The sequence below is a fragment of the Mytilus galloprovincialis genome, chromosome 12 (genome assembly GCF_965363235.1).
Source record: "Mytilus galloprovincialis chromosome 12, xbMytGall1.hap1.1, whole genome shotgun sequence".
Taxonomy (NCBI): Eukaryota; Metazoa; Mollusca; class Bivalvia; order Mytilida; family Mytilidae; genus Mytilus; species Mytilus galloprovincialis.
Window position 1 is genome coordinate 58,882,256 of NC_134849.1, and position 17,076 is coordinate 58,899,331.

The 17,076-nt window shown below is 32.6% G+C and overlaps 1 protein-coding gene across 8 annotated transcripts in view; it reads right to left on the bottom strand.

Moving 5' to 3' along the window:
* Positions 1-17,076, bottom strand: part of LOC143054394 (neo-calmodulin-like) — a 121,095-nt gene that overhangs the window by 19,791 nt on the left and 84,228 nt on the right. The window contains exon 1 of one of the 8 annotated variants that reach the window (XM_076227404.1): positions 10,041-10,163. The exons of 6 other annotated variants lie outside the window; for them this stretch is intronic. In XM_076227404.1, the coding sequence (XP_076083519.1) occupies positions 10,041-10,061 (21 nt within the window). In that variant the 5' untranslated portion in view covers positions 10,062-10,163. Of the gene's footprint in view, positions 1-536; positions 690-10,040; positions 10,164-17,076 lie in introns of those variants that run through there. One more of the 8 variants, XM_076227401.1, reaches the window with a different exon arrangement.

Genomic DNA, 17,076 nt, shown 5'->3' on the forward strand with positions numbered 1-17,076 from the left:
TAGTCATACTTTGAATATTGAAGTTTATTTGTGGGCATGACAAGGACATCTTTATATGATTAATAACTAAATACACTTCAAAAACATGCAAACTAAAAATAATTAAATCATTGCTGCATATTTGTAACAAACAAGTTTTCTGATTTGTTTTTAACGTTTGCATTCCGTACTTTGGAATGTATATAAACGTGAATGTATATAAAGGTTATTATAAAGTCATCACAGATACCTGGATTTGAATTTTATATCTGCACCACACGGTCGTTTCGTCTACAAAAGACTCATCAGTGACGTTCGAAACAAAAATAGTTAAAAAGGCCATATAAAGTACGAAGCACTTTAGGACCCAAATTTCATTAAAAAAATTGCCAAATACAGCTAAGGTAATCTATTCCTTGGGTAGAATATATATATCTGTACAAAAGTTTTTGCAATTTGTCGTTGTTTAGAAATCTATAACATTAATTTAAGGCAAAAATTGCTAGAAAAAAATAATTTAATCAAAATCATAATTTGCTGCCATAAATGAGTCTTACCAGTTTGGTTCTTGTATTCTGAGTTTCGGATGAATGCATTTTAAAACCTGCTCTGCTTAAAATTTATGAAAAATCACGAATTTTCTTTTATCCTCAAGAATATCACTATGATAAGTAGATTAGATAGTTCGGTGGTTTACTTTTAAATGTTGACAAGTTTTAAATTTTAAATTTAAAAGGTAAAAATAGAAATTTAAAGGTCATATTAAAAGTTGTAATCCGCCGCCTGGTTAACCAATCTCTCAGGTAAGACATCTGTCATCAAAGTTATGATGATCAGTGACGTCATCACGCGACCAACGGAGAGTTAAAATTCAAGTGAAGATGGGTCATTACCAAATATTTGGTCTTAAGTTATAAACTTAATTTTTTGGACTAGATGTTTGATTACTTTGATATATAAACGGGAATTTTATGAATATTAACAAATTAATGCCGATTGATAAAGCACTCGATGAATCAGGTTCACCAGGTGATATCCAGTAAAGTTAAAAGGCAAGGAACTCATAAATTAATTATATTTTATAAATGTGCACACTTAATTATTTATTAACTGCATATTGATTGACTCATATTTTATTGCAAAAGCAAACTAAATTAGGCGCAGATCCAGAATTTAATCCTGTCGGGGTGCATTCATTAAATTGTATGTAGATCTTAAATGTTTGGTAATAAAAAGGACTTAAACTAAGCCCCCCCCCCCCTCCCCCCCCCCCAAAAAAAAGAGAGAAATAATTAATAAATCAAGTAGAAGCTAGCTAAGAAGGATACAAATATTTATTGGAAACTTGAACAACTACTCGCAAGTCACAAAGTTTTAAAAATTGTGGTCCTTTGCAAAGGCAGATCCACAAATTTGCATAGGGGCCCACTCAATTCATAAGAGGGGGCTTGCTCCAGTAATCAACCAAATTTCCCCAGTGGGCCCCTCTTAAACCGCCTCTTCTTTGATAGCACTATAGTGGTATTCGTATTTTTAATAAAAATTAAAATTACAAAGAAATATTACATACACGTAACCTTATTTAAAGAACATATGTACTTGTTTTAATCGTAAAGAGGGAATACAATGTGAAAATAATCTATAGTAGTAAGTCTTTGGAGTTTCCTGTAAATGACCTTATCGAGCAATGCCATTTTAGCCAATTCATCAGATGTTTGTTAATTTTACTCTTATCACTCTAAGATATTGACATTTTTTCCATTTATGTAATTGTTTTGACCAAGTCGGCACACATTATAAAGTAGATAAAACTTTGTAGTAAACATATTGCCATGTGATGTTGTTTACAAGTCTCGGCAAAGATGTTAACAATTATTTACATAGCTAGTGTTCTCCTTGTTATGGACGAAAAGAATATACGCAAATATCGCTCCTGTGTACCGCCTCTGAAACGCAAAAATATCATCTATGAACAGAACCGCGTCTGAAACATAAACGTCGCACCTGCATACCACCACAAATATCGCTCCTGCGTACCGCTTCTCAAACACAAATATCTCTCCTGCGTACCGCCAATGAAGGAAGAATTGTAAGTGTGCCTTTTAATTTTACGACACTTTGTCTAGATACATGAAGGACATGAGGGTTCGTGCGTTTGTAAATCTGGTTTACATCCATTTAAAAACAACGCACGTGCAAATTTCACTCATTCTTACTTCCTCTGATGAGTGAATTCTAACAACGTTTTATTTTTACGATACATCGTCTAGAAAGGTGGGGAGCTTAAGGGTCATGTGCATTTTATGACTGCTTGTTCAACACCATGGCAATAAGACACCAATACTACCAGAGGCGGATTAAGAGGGTTGTCAGGAGGGCTCGCCCGACTCCCTCCCTTTTGTGGGAAAACAATGGCTGATGTTTAGGAAGTCAAGTCCATGGGCCACGCTTATGAACATTTTGGGATCCGCCACTGATTGTAGCAAAATAAAACCATAATTTCTATATAATGGTTAATTTGTGTTGATGTGTTGATTTCTTAATGACTTTTAACCTAAATTGATTCTAGTTCGAGAAAATGCCATCATGACAAAAGCGGAAACACAGTATAACCATTCAACCAATAGGTTCAGTTTCAGTCATGTGTATACATGTTTCTTCAATAAACGGTTGACACAGTTATGTTTCGCCTTTGTATATAAGTTTGCCGTGTCAAACATGTACAGCCTCCAATGAAATTAGAAATACCAATTATAATAATAGAATTGCATACAAAATATAGCATTTACTTACATTTTTACCATCATTGATTCCCCGTAAACAAAACTTATCTTGAAACTATTCAACAGTTTCATAGTCAATTGATCCTAGAATGAGGGGGCGGGGCAAGAGGAATCTCCCTGGAAATAAGACGTTTAATGCTAATATTATTGACCTACATGCACTACTAGAGGTTCCCCTTTAACCAACCTAATCCCAAACTTCTACATGCGAACTGACTGCCATTGCTAATCCAATTGAATTGCAAATAACAGTGACCCACCACTAGTGGTTACCTTTAAACTGAAATCATATGTAAACTAAAACTTCTCGTTTTTAAATTGATTATAGAATGTTGGTTTTCCCGTTTGAATGGTTGAACACTATAGTAATTTATAGGACCTTTATAGCTTGCTGTTCGGTTTGAGCCAAGGCTCCGTGTTGAAGGCCGTTCCTTGACCTATAATGGTTTACTTTTATAAATTGTTATTTGGATGGAGAGTTGTTTCATTTGCACTCATACCACATTTTCCTATATCTATAAACTTTATTTTCAAAGTTAATAGACACTGCCCATACCAAATTACTTTCATGCATTGGCAGATCCTGGGGGGGGGGGGGGGGGGGGTTCCGGAAACCCCCCTTTTTTACGATCAATGCATTTGAATGGGGACATGTGGTTGGAACTCCCTCCCCTTGAACCTGGGTTGGGAACCCTCTATTTTAAAATGGCTGGATCAGCCACTGTTCATGGATATAAAATGTACCAATATAAATGCAATTTGATATCTCAAATAGCATTGACATATCACCAGTGGTCACACTTAAACTGACCTAATCACAAACAAACGCACGCTTACCGTCTTCGTCTCGCCTTTTCGACGTCGTTGAGGCGAGACATAAATAAAATTCGAAAATGTCATAACTTATTCATACATTGTTTTAATTATTTATTTTGTTCATAAATCAAAAGGAACAAATGACACACAAGTTTTATAATTTATTTATATCTTCTCCATAAAGAAACAAATCATACATGTACTAACAGCTTACGCAATACACCAGACGCTTTCTTGCATGAATATCTGCAGAGTTTAAAAAGGTACATGATAACATATTTGAATGACACCAGCCTATTTTGTAACAAAAGGCATATTATTTTTTCGCAATTAAAATTATGCGTGCAAATTGTTGTTACACATTGCTGTCACATGTACAAGGTTTATGCAAATCTGTAAACGTGGAACTCATTTTCCTGTTAAAGGTTTCTATTGCTGACAAGGCATTGTAATGTGTCAAGGTTGACTGTCAAGACACTGCCATGTTTCAAGGTTGGTTGACAAGACACTGTCAAGTTTCATGGTAAAAACTGACAAGGCATATTAACAAATCTTTAATTTATATTTTGTACATTAAATAATAACCTATGATATTTTAAATTTTATAATGTGTATTAAACAATAGTTACATTATGCATATTATGTAGTTGCTGTTTTTATTTAGGAGATGTAAGAACAGTGGCGGATCCAGAAATTTTCATAAGTGGGGGCCCACTGACTGTCTAAGAGGGGGCCCGCTCCGGTCATGCTTCACTGAGTCCCTATATAATCAACTTGAATCAAATTGGTCCCAACTGAAGAACATGTGGTATGAGTGCCAATAAGATAACTCTCCCTCCAAGTTACAATATGTAAAAGTAAACCATTATAGGTCAAGGTGCAGTGTTCAACACGGATCATGTGCTCACACCGAACAGCAAGTTATAAAGGCCCACAAAATATAACTAGTGTAAAACCATTCGAACACGCACAGAGCTATATAATGAAATCGTTTATAAAAAGATATTTATTTTTTTAAATTTAAACTTAAAATCGACGATAGAGAGTATCATTAAAATTAAGAATAGAAATAGGAAAGTTATGTACATACAGAAATGAATATGGGGTTGATGGAAATAAAGCTTTCGTTTGCGTTACAGGGGGTTGTACGTTAATAAAAGTTACATATTCGTGGAGTAAACTAAATAAAAAATCCAATTCGACTTGCACATGGATATATATATATGCTAACACAAGTATTGGCCGAATCGTCGCTGCGGGACGATTCCATGTTTTCGATATTGACTGCTCTCTGACGTCCCGCAAATACGCAGAATTAATGAATAGCTTACTCTTAAATACATAATGTGCTAATTCAAACTCTATCGAAAACGATTACGAATCAGATGTCAAAACTTGTTCATGCAAATTGCAAGTGAATGATGTTTCAATTAATGTTTTCATATTTTTACACATGGTAATTTGACATATCGTGTTATAGGGTTGCTTGTTTTGACAACATCTTGTTAAACGTACGTCAATGTGTGACGCTAAATACGGAGACAGCCTGTTCTGATTAACAAACCACGTCACTTCCTGAAGGCCACACCTATATAGTTTTTGATTCTCTAGATAAAACACAACTTCACTCAGAGAGTTCGATTGAAACTGTATTGAAAGAAGTTAGTGTCTTAATGATATAAGGTTATGCATTTCAAGAAGCTTAAGCTCAGGGATGAGGCTATTTCGGGGGAGGGGGGATTGAACTCGGGACTCAATTTACTGAAAACAAGTCATCTTCAGCCAAATGTTCAGCTATTACCGTTTGAAAGTATTAACACTTATGAACGAGACATGCCTTTGGTTTTTGTCTGTTCTTTGGTCGGGTTTTTGTCTCTTTGACATATTTCTCAATTTCTATTCTCATTTTTTTTACAAAATAGAAGTAAAAGAAAAAATTTCGCGTTTTTTAATAGACACAAATTGAAAAAGAAACAAGGCCTCAGTTTTCCAAAATCCCGATGGTAAATAAATGATTAATGAATTTCATTTCTTTTTGAATTGTGACATTAACATATCTTTGCGTTCTAATCTTTTTTCTTATCTAAAGGACTATGTACCCTTATTTCAACATCTTGATGCATTCAATAAACTCAAACACATTCTAAACCCCATCCCTGAACTTGTTTGTCATATTGGCAAATGAAATGTTACAAATATCTTGTTATATGAATATTGATGTTTATGTAAAATTGTTTAATCTTATTCTTAAGTCTGGTATCTACCCAACTTTATGGAGAAAAAATTTTATTAAGCCCATTTTCAAGGGTGGGTGTTTTAATGATCCATCTAATTACCGAGGTATAGCCCTTTCAAGTTGTTTAGGAAATTTTTTTCTAAAAGTTTTATATAACAGATTAGAAAAGTATCTTGAAGGAAATGAACTTATTTGTCGTGAGCAAATTGGATTCAGAAAGGAAAGTCGAACAAGTGATCATATTTTAACTCTAAAAACTATAATTGATAAAGCATTTAAATCATCAAAAAAGATATATGCCTGTTTCATTGATTTCAGGAAGGCATTTGATACTATTAACAGAGATGCCCTCTTTTACAAATTGTCTTATTACAACATAGATGGTCCCTTTTTTAGTATAATGAAAGATATGTATAAAGAGGTTTTGTACTCGGTAAAGATCTCGGAAGGTATCACTGATTTTTTTAATTCCTCAGTTGGGGTAAAACAAGGGTGTATTTTAAGCCCTACATTATTTTCTTTATATATTAATGATTTACCATCTATTTTTGACTCAACATGTGAACCACCCAAGTTAAATGATAATGATATATCATGTCTGTTATACGCTGATGATTTAGTCCTTATTTCTGAATCGGCTAATGGCTTACAAAAATGCCTTGACAAGCTTAGTTTATATTGCACTAGTTGGGATTTAACAGTAAATCTTGATAAAACCAAAGTTATGATTTTTAACAAATCAGGTAAAAAACTTACAAAAGACAAGTTTGTTTTTAGTGACAATATTTTGGAACACTGTACAGAATATAAATATTTGGGTATACTGTTTAAACCATCTGGTAGTTTTACAGAAGCAGTGAGACTTCTTTGTAAAAAAGCCTCAAAAGCTATATTTTGTATTAGAAAACTGTTATTTTCTGATGATATCAATGTATTACCTCACTTAAAGCTTTTTGATGCTTGTGTTAAACTATACTTCTTTACTGTAGTGAAGTTTGGTCTCTGTATATGATAAAAGATATTACAAATCTAGAGTCAAAATATTGGTCATTGGCTACCATCAAAGTCCAAATTAAATTTGCAAAAACTTTAATTGGAGTAAATAAATCAGCTGTCAATTTAGCAGTACTAGCTGAACTTGGTATGTATCCAGTTTTTATAGAAGCTTTAAAACTGTCAATTGGCTTCTGGTTGCATGTGATCAAATCTGATAACAATTGTTTACTAAAAGATGTATATTTTTCCAACCTGCAATTAACCAATGGATTTGCTAAAAAGATTGAACAGTTACTTGCTACATTAAATTTTTCACATGTTTGGAAAAATCATGATACTATTTCAAAAAAGCGTTTATTATATGCAATTCATACCAAACTTAATGATAGATATCTTAATTATTGGAAAGAAAATATATTTTGTGATAATATATCAGTACATGGTAATAAGCTGAGAACATATAGACAGCTTAAAGAAAATTATAAATTGGAAACCTATTTATTGTTAAATATAGACAGAAAAGTAATAGGGCATTTTGCTAAAATTCGTATTAGTAATAGTGTTCTTAGAATTGAACAAGGGCGTCACACTAAAACCCCTGTAGAAGAAAGAATTTGTCCTTTGTGCCTCTTAGAAGTAGAAGATGAATTTCATTTCACTTTAAAATGTACAAAACTAAATATAATTAGAGACCAACTGTTTTCCAAAATTAGTGAAATAGTTCCCTCTTTTTTAAATATGACTAATGAAGCAAGATTTAAATTTTTGTATACGTGTGTTGAGACTGATATAATTAGAATTATTGTTAAATTTATAAGCGACATGTACATTTCTAGAAATGCTTTATTAAGCACTAAATAACTTTGTGGTACCACCTCCTCATATAATGTTTATGAAATTGGTATGATATATATATGTTTGTATGTTTGTGTATAACAAATTTGTATTGTCTTGGTATCAATCCTGTAATTTTGGATTTTAAACCAATAAAAATTACTTACTTACTTACTTACTTACTTATTGGAGTCTTCATTTAGCAGTCTTTAGAACTGAGGGAGTCAGACCCGTGTCAGACAAGGTAATGATGGTGTTTTTTACATACATTAGATGGGTTAAACCCTCATAATAGGAAAGATTTAACTCTTAATTTATGTGCTGACATAATTTTAGTTTTAGTTTATGTCACATAGAAAAATACTTGTCTATACATTGCACAATGATATGCTGTAATAACATTTCATCGTAGGTATTAAATATCTTTAAATCCAGACAGAGGGCAGGATATATATTGTACATAATCTTTAATCGTTGTCAGTGTACTTCAAAAAAGGGGAGGGGTATGAAGATTTTAGTACAAAAATAAATTGTCATTACTCTGACCAACAAAAAAAGCGTATTTATAATAAATAAATGAATAATTTTTGAATTGTGACGTAGGTGGTTTTACATACATATTTATATTACCAACTGAAATCATGTTTAATTATTATCTTTTGAAGACTAACAATGTCATACAAATTTGCCTAAGATGAGCAAGGATGACGGTTTTAGTTCATTACCCAGAATACAGTCCTAGATTTGTCTATGAATTTAGTGTTATTTAAACCAAACCCGGTATAGGAACAAAGAATATCAATTATATATCAGACAGAAACACTTCGTCGCAGACAATTTGAGTCGTTTTAAAAGCGTCTTCAATTAGAATCTAAATATATATTATTTGCACCTTAACACCGTAACACCGTAACACACCAGACAGCTCATGTTCTTCTGCTTAATATCGATACTATAAATTGTTACATATTTTTGTAATTCCATTGCATATTTAACAGGCGTTTGACTGCATTTAAACCAGATTCACACGAATTATCAAAATTATTATTTTATCAATGTTCGATGATGTGAAATAACATATTTTTCTGGGTTTCAATTAGCTTTAGTTTTAGTCCTTTCTGGTTTGATAAACTTTTCATTCAACTATTGTATTTTGGATTATTATATTATGGCCTCAAACATCATCGACGAAATAGTATAAATGTGAATGTTACAACTTATAACAAAATCTAAACTATCATGTATGTTCCAATTATCGATCGCATTGATAATGCACGAGTTTTATGGGTTGTTTTTTGTATAACTTAAAAGGCCTTATTTTAAAAAAAGTAAACCTATAGCTTCCTTAATTTGTAGGTTCATTTGTAATATAATTGAACAATTTGTCATATAATGACCCCGTTTAGTACTCTCTAAATATGCACTTGTATTTCATACCTTGTGAGTTATGAGGGGAAATAATCTATTTGTAAGGATTGTCTACCGTGATTAGACAAATTCGGACAAAAGGTGCGATATTTACATATGTAACATTGGACTATAGTTATACTGATTATGATATAAAAGAAAATATGTTTGTCAACACACGATTATACATTGTTATTTGTTGATCACAAATAATTTGAAATACAGTCATAAAACTAGCCTCATTCAAAATAATAGTACCTACTGGCGTCAACTTCGCGTTTTAACATTTTCATATCTAAAGTAACTACTACATGTTACTGTTGTTGCAAAGTACACCCATATGGGCCAAGCAATCTTTGTTTGCCAAGCCGAAGGGTTACGTTCCACTCCCCTTCTTTTGGAGAGGAGGGGAATTGATCGTAACCCTTGGCTAGCGAAGATGGAACCAAGCAAAAAAAAAAAAAAAAAAAAAAAAAAAAAAAAAAAAAAAAAAACACTAGTCTTACTTTAACACAACTGCCACTGAAGAATCACCATTTCAAACTTGAAACAAAAACATATGTATGTCAAAATAACTTTTAATGAACATGCACCTCGTTTTCGCAAAACTAAATATTGCTGACCTATGAGCATGATCATAATGAAATTAAATTAAATAGCAAAGAGGTGACAGCGTGAAATAACTGTAATCCATCTTAAATATAAAATCAAATGACATACTTGCATCGTTGATCATTCAGTTTGAATCGCATTTACATTTTTAAAAAAGGAGATAACACCAAACATAGAAAAAAAAAAACTTTCATAAATTTCCCTACATAAAAATTATACCTGGAAGTTCTTATTTTTTGTTTTCATCGTTCTTGTTGGCCTCCATGAAGACCCTTCCGTATAATTAAACTGGTTACGAATATTTCAGAGTTCATTCACCCAGTAACCAGTGTAACGAAAACAATTATTCCCTAATTTCCCATCAAAAATTGTCCTACCTTCTTAACTTCTGTTTTCATCGTAAAATTGTAGCCTCTTCCTCACTAAACTAAACTGATTAATAACCGTTCTAGTACTATTAATTTCTTATAAAAAAAAACACTCAAAGTTTTAGCTTCTTCCTCCAAACTAAACTGATTAATAACCGTACTAGAACTACTAATTTCTTATAAAACCACTCAAAAACAATCTATTTTTCAATCTAAAATCATCGATGATGAATGAAGTCTGCTATCAAAAATACTTTGTAATAGACAGTTAGTTCTAATTCTGTCATGAATGTGGGAGTTTTAGCAGTATCAAACAATTGCTGTGACGTCATCAAGTTCCGATCGCTGTCGTATTGTGGATCGATAACTCTTTTTTAAAGCAAATAATCATATTCACTGAAGCCCTTGATCACGCTTAATTTATCATTTGTCAAACAAGGTTCGGGTTGCATGAATTCACGCAATCTTGGACCGAGAAAACATCACGCATATTTGTTTATTATTTATCTATTTATTTAACAGGGTTGCTCTAATGGAACAAGGGTTAAAAAAATCTAACCAAGGCGAACCTTGAGTCAACAGATACAAATGCTCGTTTGTCAAGTTGGAATAAATGATATTTTTCATATGAACACGTACGCACGGTCAGATCTTATGTTGTATTGCGTCATATGAATTCGTACTATGCATGTTTGATGAAAATTATGACGTCACTGTGCATTTTTAATGCTAAAAGTCTTGTATTTTACGACTGAGAATCGTATTAAAGGAAAAAAGTCTTAAATCAAAGATACAAACACTAGAACAGAACAATCTCAGAGTTGCAACAGAAATAACACTAAGTGATAAATATGTACATCTTACAAAAAAATAGCACTGAAGAATTTTTAAATTATTTTGAATTGATTTCTTCTTCTTGTTGGGAGAAAAATAACTGCTTCGCGATGATTTTGCTGTGTAATGATAACATAAATCAGTCCACCCCACTCACATTGCATTGATTTTTAGCTTGGTTGTAGTTGCTCTCAACTAATTGACCTGGTACAAGAATTTCAAACCACAGAGTAGGTTACCTGTCGAAAAAACCCTCCTATTTTTGGACGATCAATGCATTTGAATGGGAGCATATAGTTGGAACCCCCCTTTTACTCTGGGTTGGGAACCCCCCTTTTTAAAATGTCTGGATCCGCCCCTGCATGGAATATATTAGTGAATTAATTATGGTTGTTATTTGTGATTAATAAAGTTTGTTCGAAACGATGAAAAAGCATAATTATTTTTCGACTAATTTATAAAAAAAGATATATTCGAGCATATTGTAGCACTAAGATACAAATCTAATTTATACTGTTTCTGTTCATTCTAACCCTATTCATATACAAAACGAGACACCAAATATAACCATGACTCACAATTAAAGAAGAAAAAAAAAGAATTTTCGAAACTCTTGCCGCACCTTTCAACACATATTTTTTCTAAGAAAACAACACACACATATATCAATAGTTATTAGGTCTTTAATCATGAGCTTTTTTTTTATCGATATACTTGTTTGTTTTCAATATGAAGCCATCAACAATCTTCTATAACGCTAGTTTCCCATGTAAACTTCAATCATTGTTCTTAAAATAGAGTTTGAATTGATTCCCTGTTTATTGACAATTAACCTTTCTAACTGTTTCCAGTAACATTATAACAACCATTAGTGTAAGCATCGATGGTAGCGTGAACTGGCATGATGCAATCAAAAATGTTTTCCCATTCTCCACGTGAATTGAAAGTTGATGAATGGACGCCAAATGTCCAGCGACAAGTATTATAAATATTTCCAGAATGATTAGTACCGATTATCAAGTTGTCTGCATACTGATATAATAAAATGTCAGCTGCGAGTCACAATGGATAGGTTTTTTTAGTGAGCGAACAAAGGTTTATTTTAGTGAGCGAACATAACGAGTTAGTTCAGTAAGTCTAAATTTATATTGTGATCGCATAGGCAGATGGAGACATTTCAAAGGGAGAGGTGGATATAGGGATTGGATCGGAGCAGTAACCAAACAACAACTTAATCACCTCATAAACAAGACATTTAGAAGGGATTTGGTATCTATAACATTTTGAGATCCATATGGCTGCATGTCTTCATATATAAAAATGTTTTTCTGTTACAAATCATGATGTATTGTTTTATGTGTACATGTTATTCTGCCCATTAAGGGCCCTTGATTGGAATAATAAATATTCTTATTCTTATTATTCTATGTAATCAGAATAAGAAATTGCTGTCACATAATTTTGGTATTTTGTTACCTGGTTTGTACAAACATGACCAACACGACGGGTGCCACATGTGAAACAGGATCTGCTTATCCTTAGTCCTACCGATGCACCTAAGATCACTCCCAGGTTTTGTTGGGGTTCGTGTTGCTCAGTTATTAGGTTTCTATGTAATGTGTTGTGTACTATAGTTGTTCGTCTGTTGGTCTTTTTCTTTATTAGCCATGGCGTTGTCAGTTTACTTACAACGCTTCAAAAATAATTGCAAATTAAACACATAACGACCTTGCCTTTCATTGACATGCCTTCAATTTAGTCGGTGACAACATACTTTAACAGCAATGCTTAATCGACATGTAACGGTTCATACGTCGTCTGCGCTTTCGCGTACGTTTTCATAGCATATCAATTGCGAATTGAGGCCATTATCCAATCAAAATGAACGTTACAAACAATGTTGCATTATAATGCTTTTTATTGACACGTAACCTGTACATGCAAATTACGAAACCCTTAGTCAGCAAAACTTCTATTTCTGTCTTCTCTACAGAACTAGGAGGTCTAATCCATTTAAGCGATGTGTAAATTGTGTAACGTAAATAAAATATCTTTCTATATTAAGTTACTCTCAATGATTTAATTAAGAAATTTGCTTGTACCAATCAGCTTATCGATCGCTTTAGCTTTATACCTGCGATGGTCTTTATTTATCCCTTAAGGACAGTCAAAGTCTATTTGCTAGGCGTTAATACAATTTGCAAAGCCATTATACTTCGTTGATACTATTACGAGGTATTGCGCTGCTCGTTATTTCCGGTGTTCCGTGTGTTATTTACTTCTGAACTGTCATGTGTTTCCGATGTGTGGTCGGGATAGGTGATAATGTTTTGTGACAAGGGTATTCCGATTGTGACAATTTTTTTCAATGTTTATCGACACAAAATGAATAAAAGATGTAGTTTATACTTAAATTAGACAAGTTAGACAGTTACAAAATGTACTTATTATAAATGGCGTGGGTTCGACTATCAATTTATGCACTTTTAGCATTATGAAATATCTATATATCCTTTTAATTTCACACTTATATGCTGGAGTTTCTTATCGACAACATATTCGTTGAGTTTGGAGGTAGACTTTTCCAACAAATTGTTTGTATTCCTATGGGAACAAACTGTGCCCCTCTTCTTGCCGACCTCTTCTTATTTTCTTATGAATCGAAGTTCCTCCAGACACTTGTCAAAAACAAGAGGATCAAAGAAGCCAGATTATTTAATTTCACTTTGCAAAACGTCATCAGTGTCTGAGTAGAAAGTTAATGAGCCAGGGGTATGTTAAAGAACGTCTCGTCCTTTTTCTAAAAAAAATTCATCGGACCTTCTTGATAAATATTCCGTATCAACTTCAAAAATAATACTCGATGGTCTTGATGTATAGATTTTTCGTACTGATGTTGTTTATCATCCTAACAACGTGTTTTATAGTTCTTTCATTTGTCTTTGTTCTAATATTAATATTACTTTTACTGTTGAATGGTTTTATGTGATATCCGTTTGACGTGGCTCGGTACTTGTACATCTCGTCAATGTGTTTGTATTGTCTTTCAATTTTCGGTGTCGTGCTTTGTATATGCGACTTTTTGTATTTCTTTGGTTCTTATAACGTGACTCTGTACTTTAAAAGATCCCGTCAGTATGATATTGTTCTAGTTTATGTCATTATGATATATTTCTATTATGAATTACAAAATACGTTGAACTAAAACGTCAAAGTCATTCAATCGCGTAGTGGAATTTACTATTTGTGGATTCTTATAAATTCTATATATAACTTTTGGACTATTTTCAATCTCGGTCTATTTTTGAAATTTATTCTTACATACTTTTGATATTTTAACCCTATATATGCTAAAATTGGCTATGTAAATTTTAAAATTGTTTGTATGCACATTGAACGACAAATTTATGTGACGTTTAAAATTTTCTGACGTCAGACACTTAAATCAATGAATGTGCTTGTAGATAGATGTTTTTGTTTTCTGTTAAATTGTTCCTTTTAAAATTGTTATACGATGATGACTGATAGTGGAATTAACTATTTGTGGATTCTTATAAATTCTATATATAACTTTTGGACTATTTTCAATCTCGGTCTATTTCTGATATTTATTCTTACATACTTTTGATTTTTTAACCCTATATGCTAACATTGCCTATGTAAATTTTAAAATTGTTTGCATGCACATTGAACGACAAATGTATGTGACGTATAAAATTTTCTGACGTCAGATACACAAATCAATGAATGTGTTTGTAGATACTAGTAGATGTTTTTGTGTTCTGTTAAATTGTTATACGATGATGACTGATGTACCGATATTTTGACTATTTTATTTATTGTGTCTGTTTAGTTAACGCATCAATGTAAATATAACGGAATTTGATGAGACTGTCATCAAAGTGAGAGGGTTAGTGCTATAAAACCAGGTTTAATCCACCATTTTCTACATTTGAAAATGCCTGTACGAAGTCAGGAATATGACAGTTCTTGTCCATTCGTTTTTGATGCGTTTTGTTATTTGATTTTGCCATGTGATTATGAACTTTCCGAATTAATTTTCCTCTAAGTTCAGTATTTTTGTGATTTTACTTTTTATATATGAAAAAAATCGTAAGGGTTCCACGGAACCCAGTGTCTCGCCTACTTTTGATGTTAATCGCAGACTCAACAAAAATGGGGAAAAACATCAATAAAAATTTCCCTCTCGATACTGTCTTTTGATTGAAAGAAGCTTCCAAGTTTAATTGGTAAAAAATCCAGGATAGCTTATGAATCTAATAAATGTTTTATAAACTTTAACTGCAGACTGTATGTAATGTTAACTGGAAGAAAAACTAAGTCCATTTATAAGTAAAATACGGAAAAAGTGAATTTTTTTTTTACAAAATTTACTTCTGAATAATATCTTATGATCAGAAACAAGCTTTTGTCTAAGTTTGGTAGAAATCCAGGATAGTTTAAGAACATAAACATTTTAAAAACTTAAACCACAGAGTGAATGTTTTGTTTCTGGCAAAAAAACTAAGTCCATTTATAAGTAAAATACGGAAAAGTGGAAATTCATTTTTACAAAATTTTCTTCTTGACACTATCTTATGATCATGAACAAGCTTCTGTCCAAGTTTGGTACAAATCAAGGATAGTTTATGAAAGTTATTAAAATTTAAAAACTTTAACCACAGAGTGAATGTAATGTTTCCTCGCACAAAAAAACTAAGTCCATTTATAAATAAAATACGGAAAAAATGGAATTTTATTTTTACAAAATTTACTTCTGGATACTTTTTTATGATCATAAACAAGCTTCTGTCCAAGTTTGGTAGAAATTCAGTATAGTTTAAGAAAGTAATTAAAATTTCAAAAAACTTTAACCACAGAGTGAATATTTGTGGACGCCGCCGACGACGGAATGTAGGATCGCTTAGTTTCGCTTTTTCGACTAAAGTCGAAGGCTCGACAAAAATGGAATTTTATTTTTACAAAATTTACTTCTGGATACTGTCTTGTGATCATAAACAAGCTTCTGTCTAAGTTTGGTAGAAATTCAGTATAGTTTAAGAAAGTTATTAAAATTTCAAAAACTTTAACCACAGTTAATATTTGTGGAAGCCGCCGACGACGACGGAATGTAGGATCGCTTAGTTTCGCTTTTTTGACTAAAGTCGAAGGCTCGACAAAAAATGAGACAGTCACCAATGCACAGAGTATGTAGTAAAGAAACAATCAATGTACTTTCGTCCAATATTAATTTGACAGATATATATATCGATGGATTGGAAGCAATGTCGAAAACCCAACTACACCCATGAAAACACAGGTTTGTGATTGTACCAATGTTATTAAACAAAACACAATAAACTTCCAACGTTCTTAAGCAAAGTAGACAAACACGCTTCGTTAATGGAAAATGGAAGAAAGGTAGAGCATTTATTTCTCAACTGCATCAAAATATCCACTATATATATTCAACCAAAAGAATAAGCCAATCCACCACCCCTTCCTCCCTAAATGAAGTTGGATGACAACCTCCCCAAATACATTTTCATAATAGTTTTACGAGCAATTCAAAATAAGCAGCTTTGTTTCTTATCCAATCGGAATAAAATATTAGACAACCGAAACAGCATTTCTGCTAACTCAATTAAGCTTCGTTTAAAGTTGTCGGTTATTGCTTCGTATTTCGATAATCCAATGCGATTTCCCATAGATGCAAAGGGAATTACAAATGTAAGCGACCTGGATAACTTTGACGCTATTTGCATTCAGTTCGATTTACCTATTATTAGCTCCGATAATATAAAGCTTACAAAAATAATAACAAACTGGATTTAAAAGTACAAATAATCATCAAAACAACAGGTCTTTTTCACACATATCTTATCTGATATTTAAACATCAAAATTGAATTAGGATTTTAAGATTAAGAGATATCCTATAAGATATTAAAGTACATTGAAAAAACACCTTGTAGCCGCTAAAAGTACAAATAGTACGTTGACATGTACATACCTTGTGAGACAATATGACATGATAAAACCCAGTGGCGGATCAAAAGGGGGAGTGGACCCCCATTTTTTGGCCGATCAGTGCATTTGAATGGGGACATTTGGTCGGACCCCCCCCCCCCCCCACCTTCCCCTTTTGTCCTGAGTTGGGACCCCCCTTTTTAAAATGGCTGGATCCGCCCCTGAAACCCCTTGTCAATCCA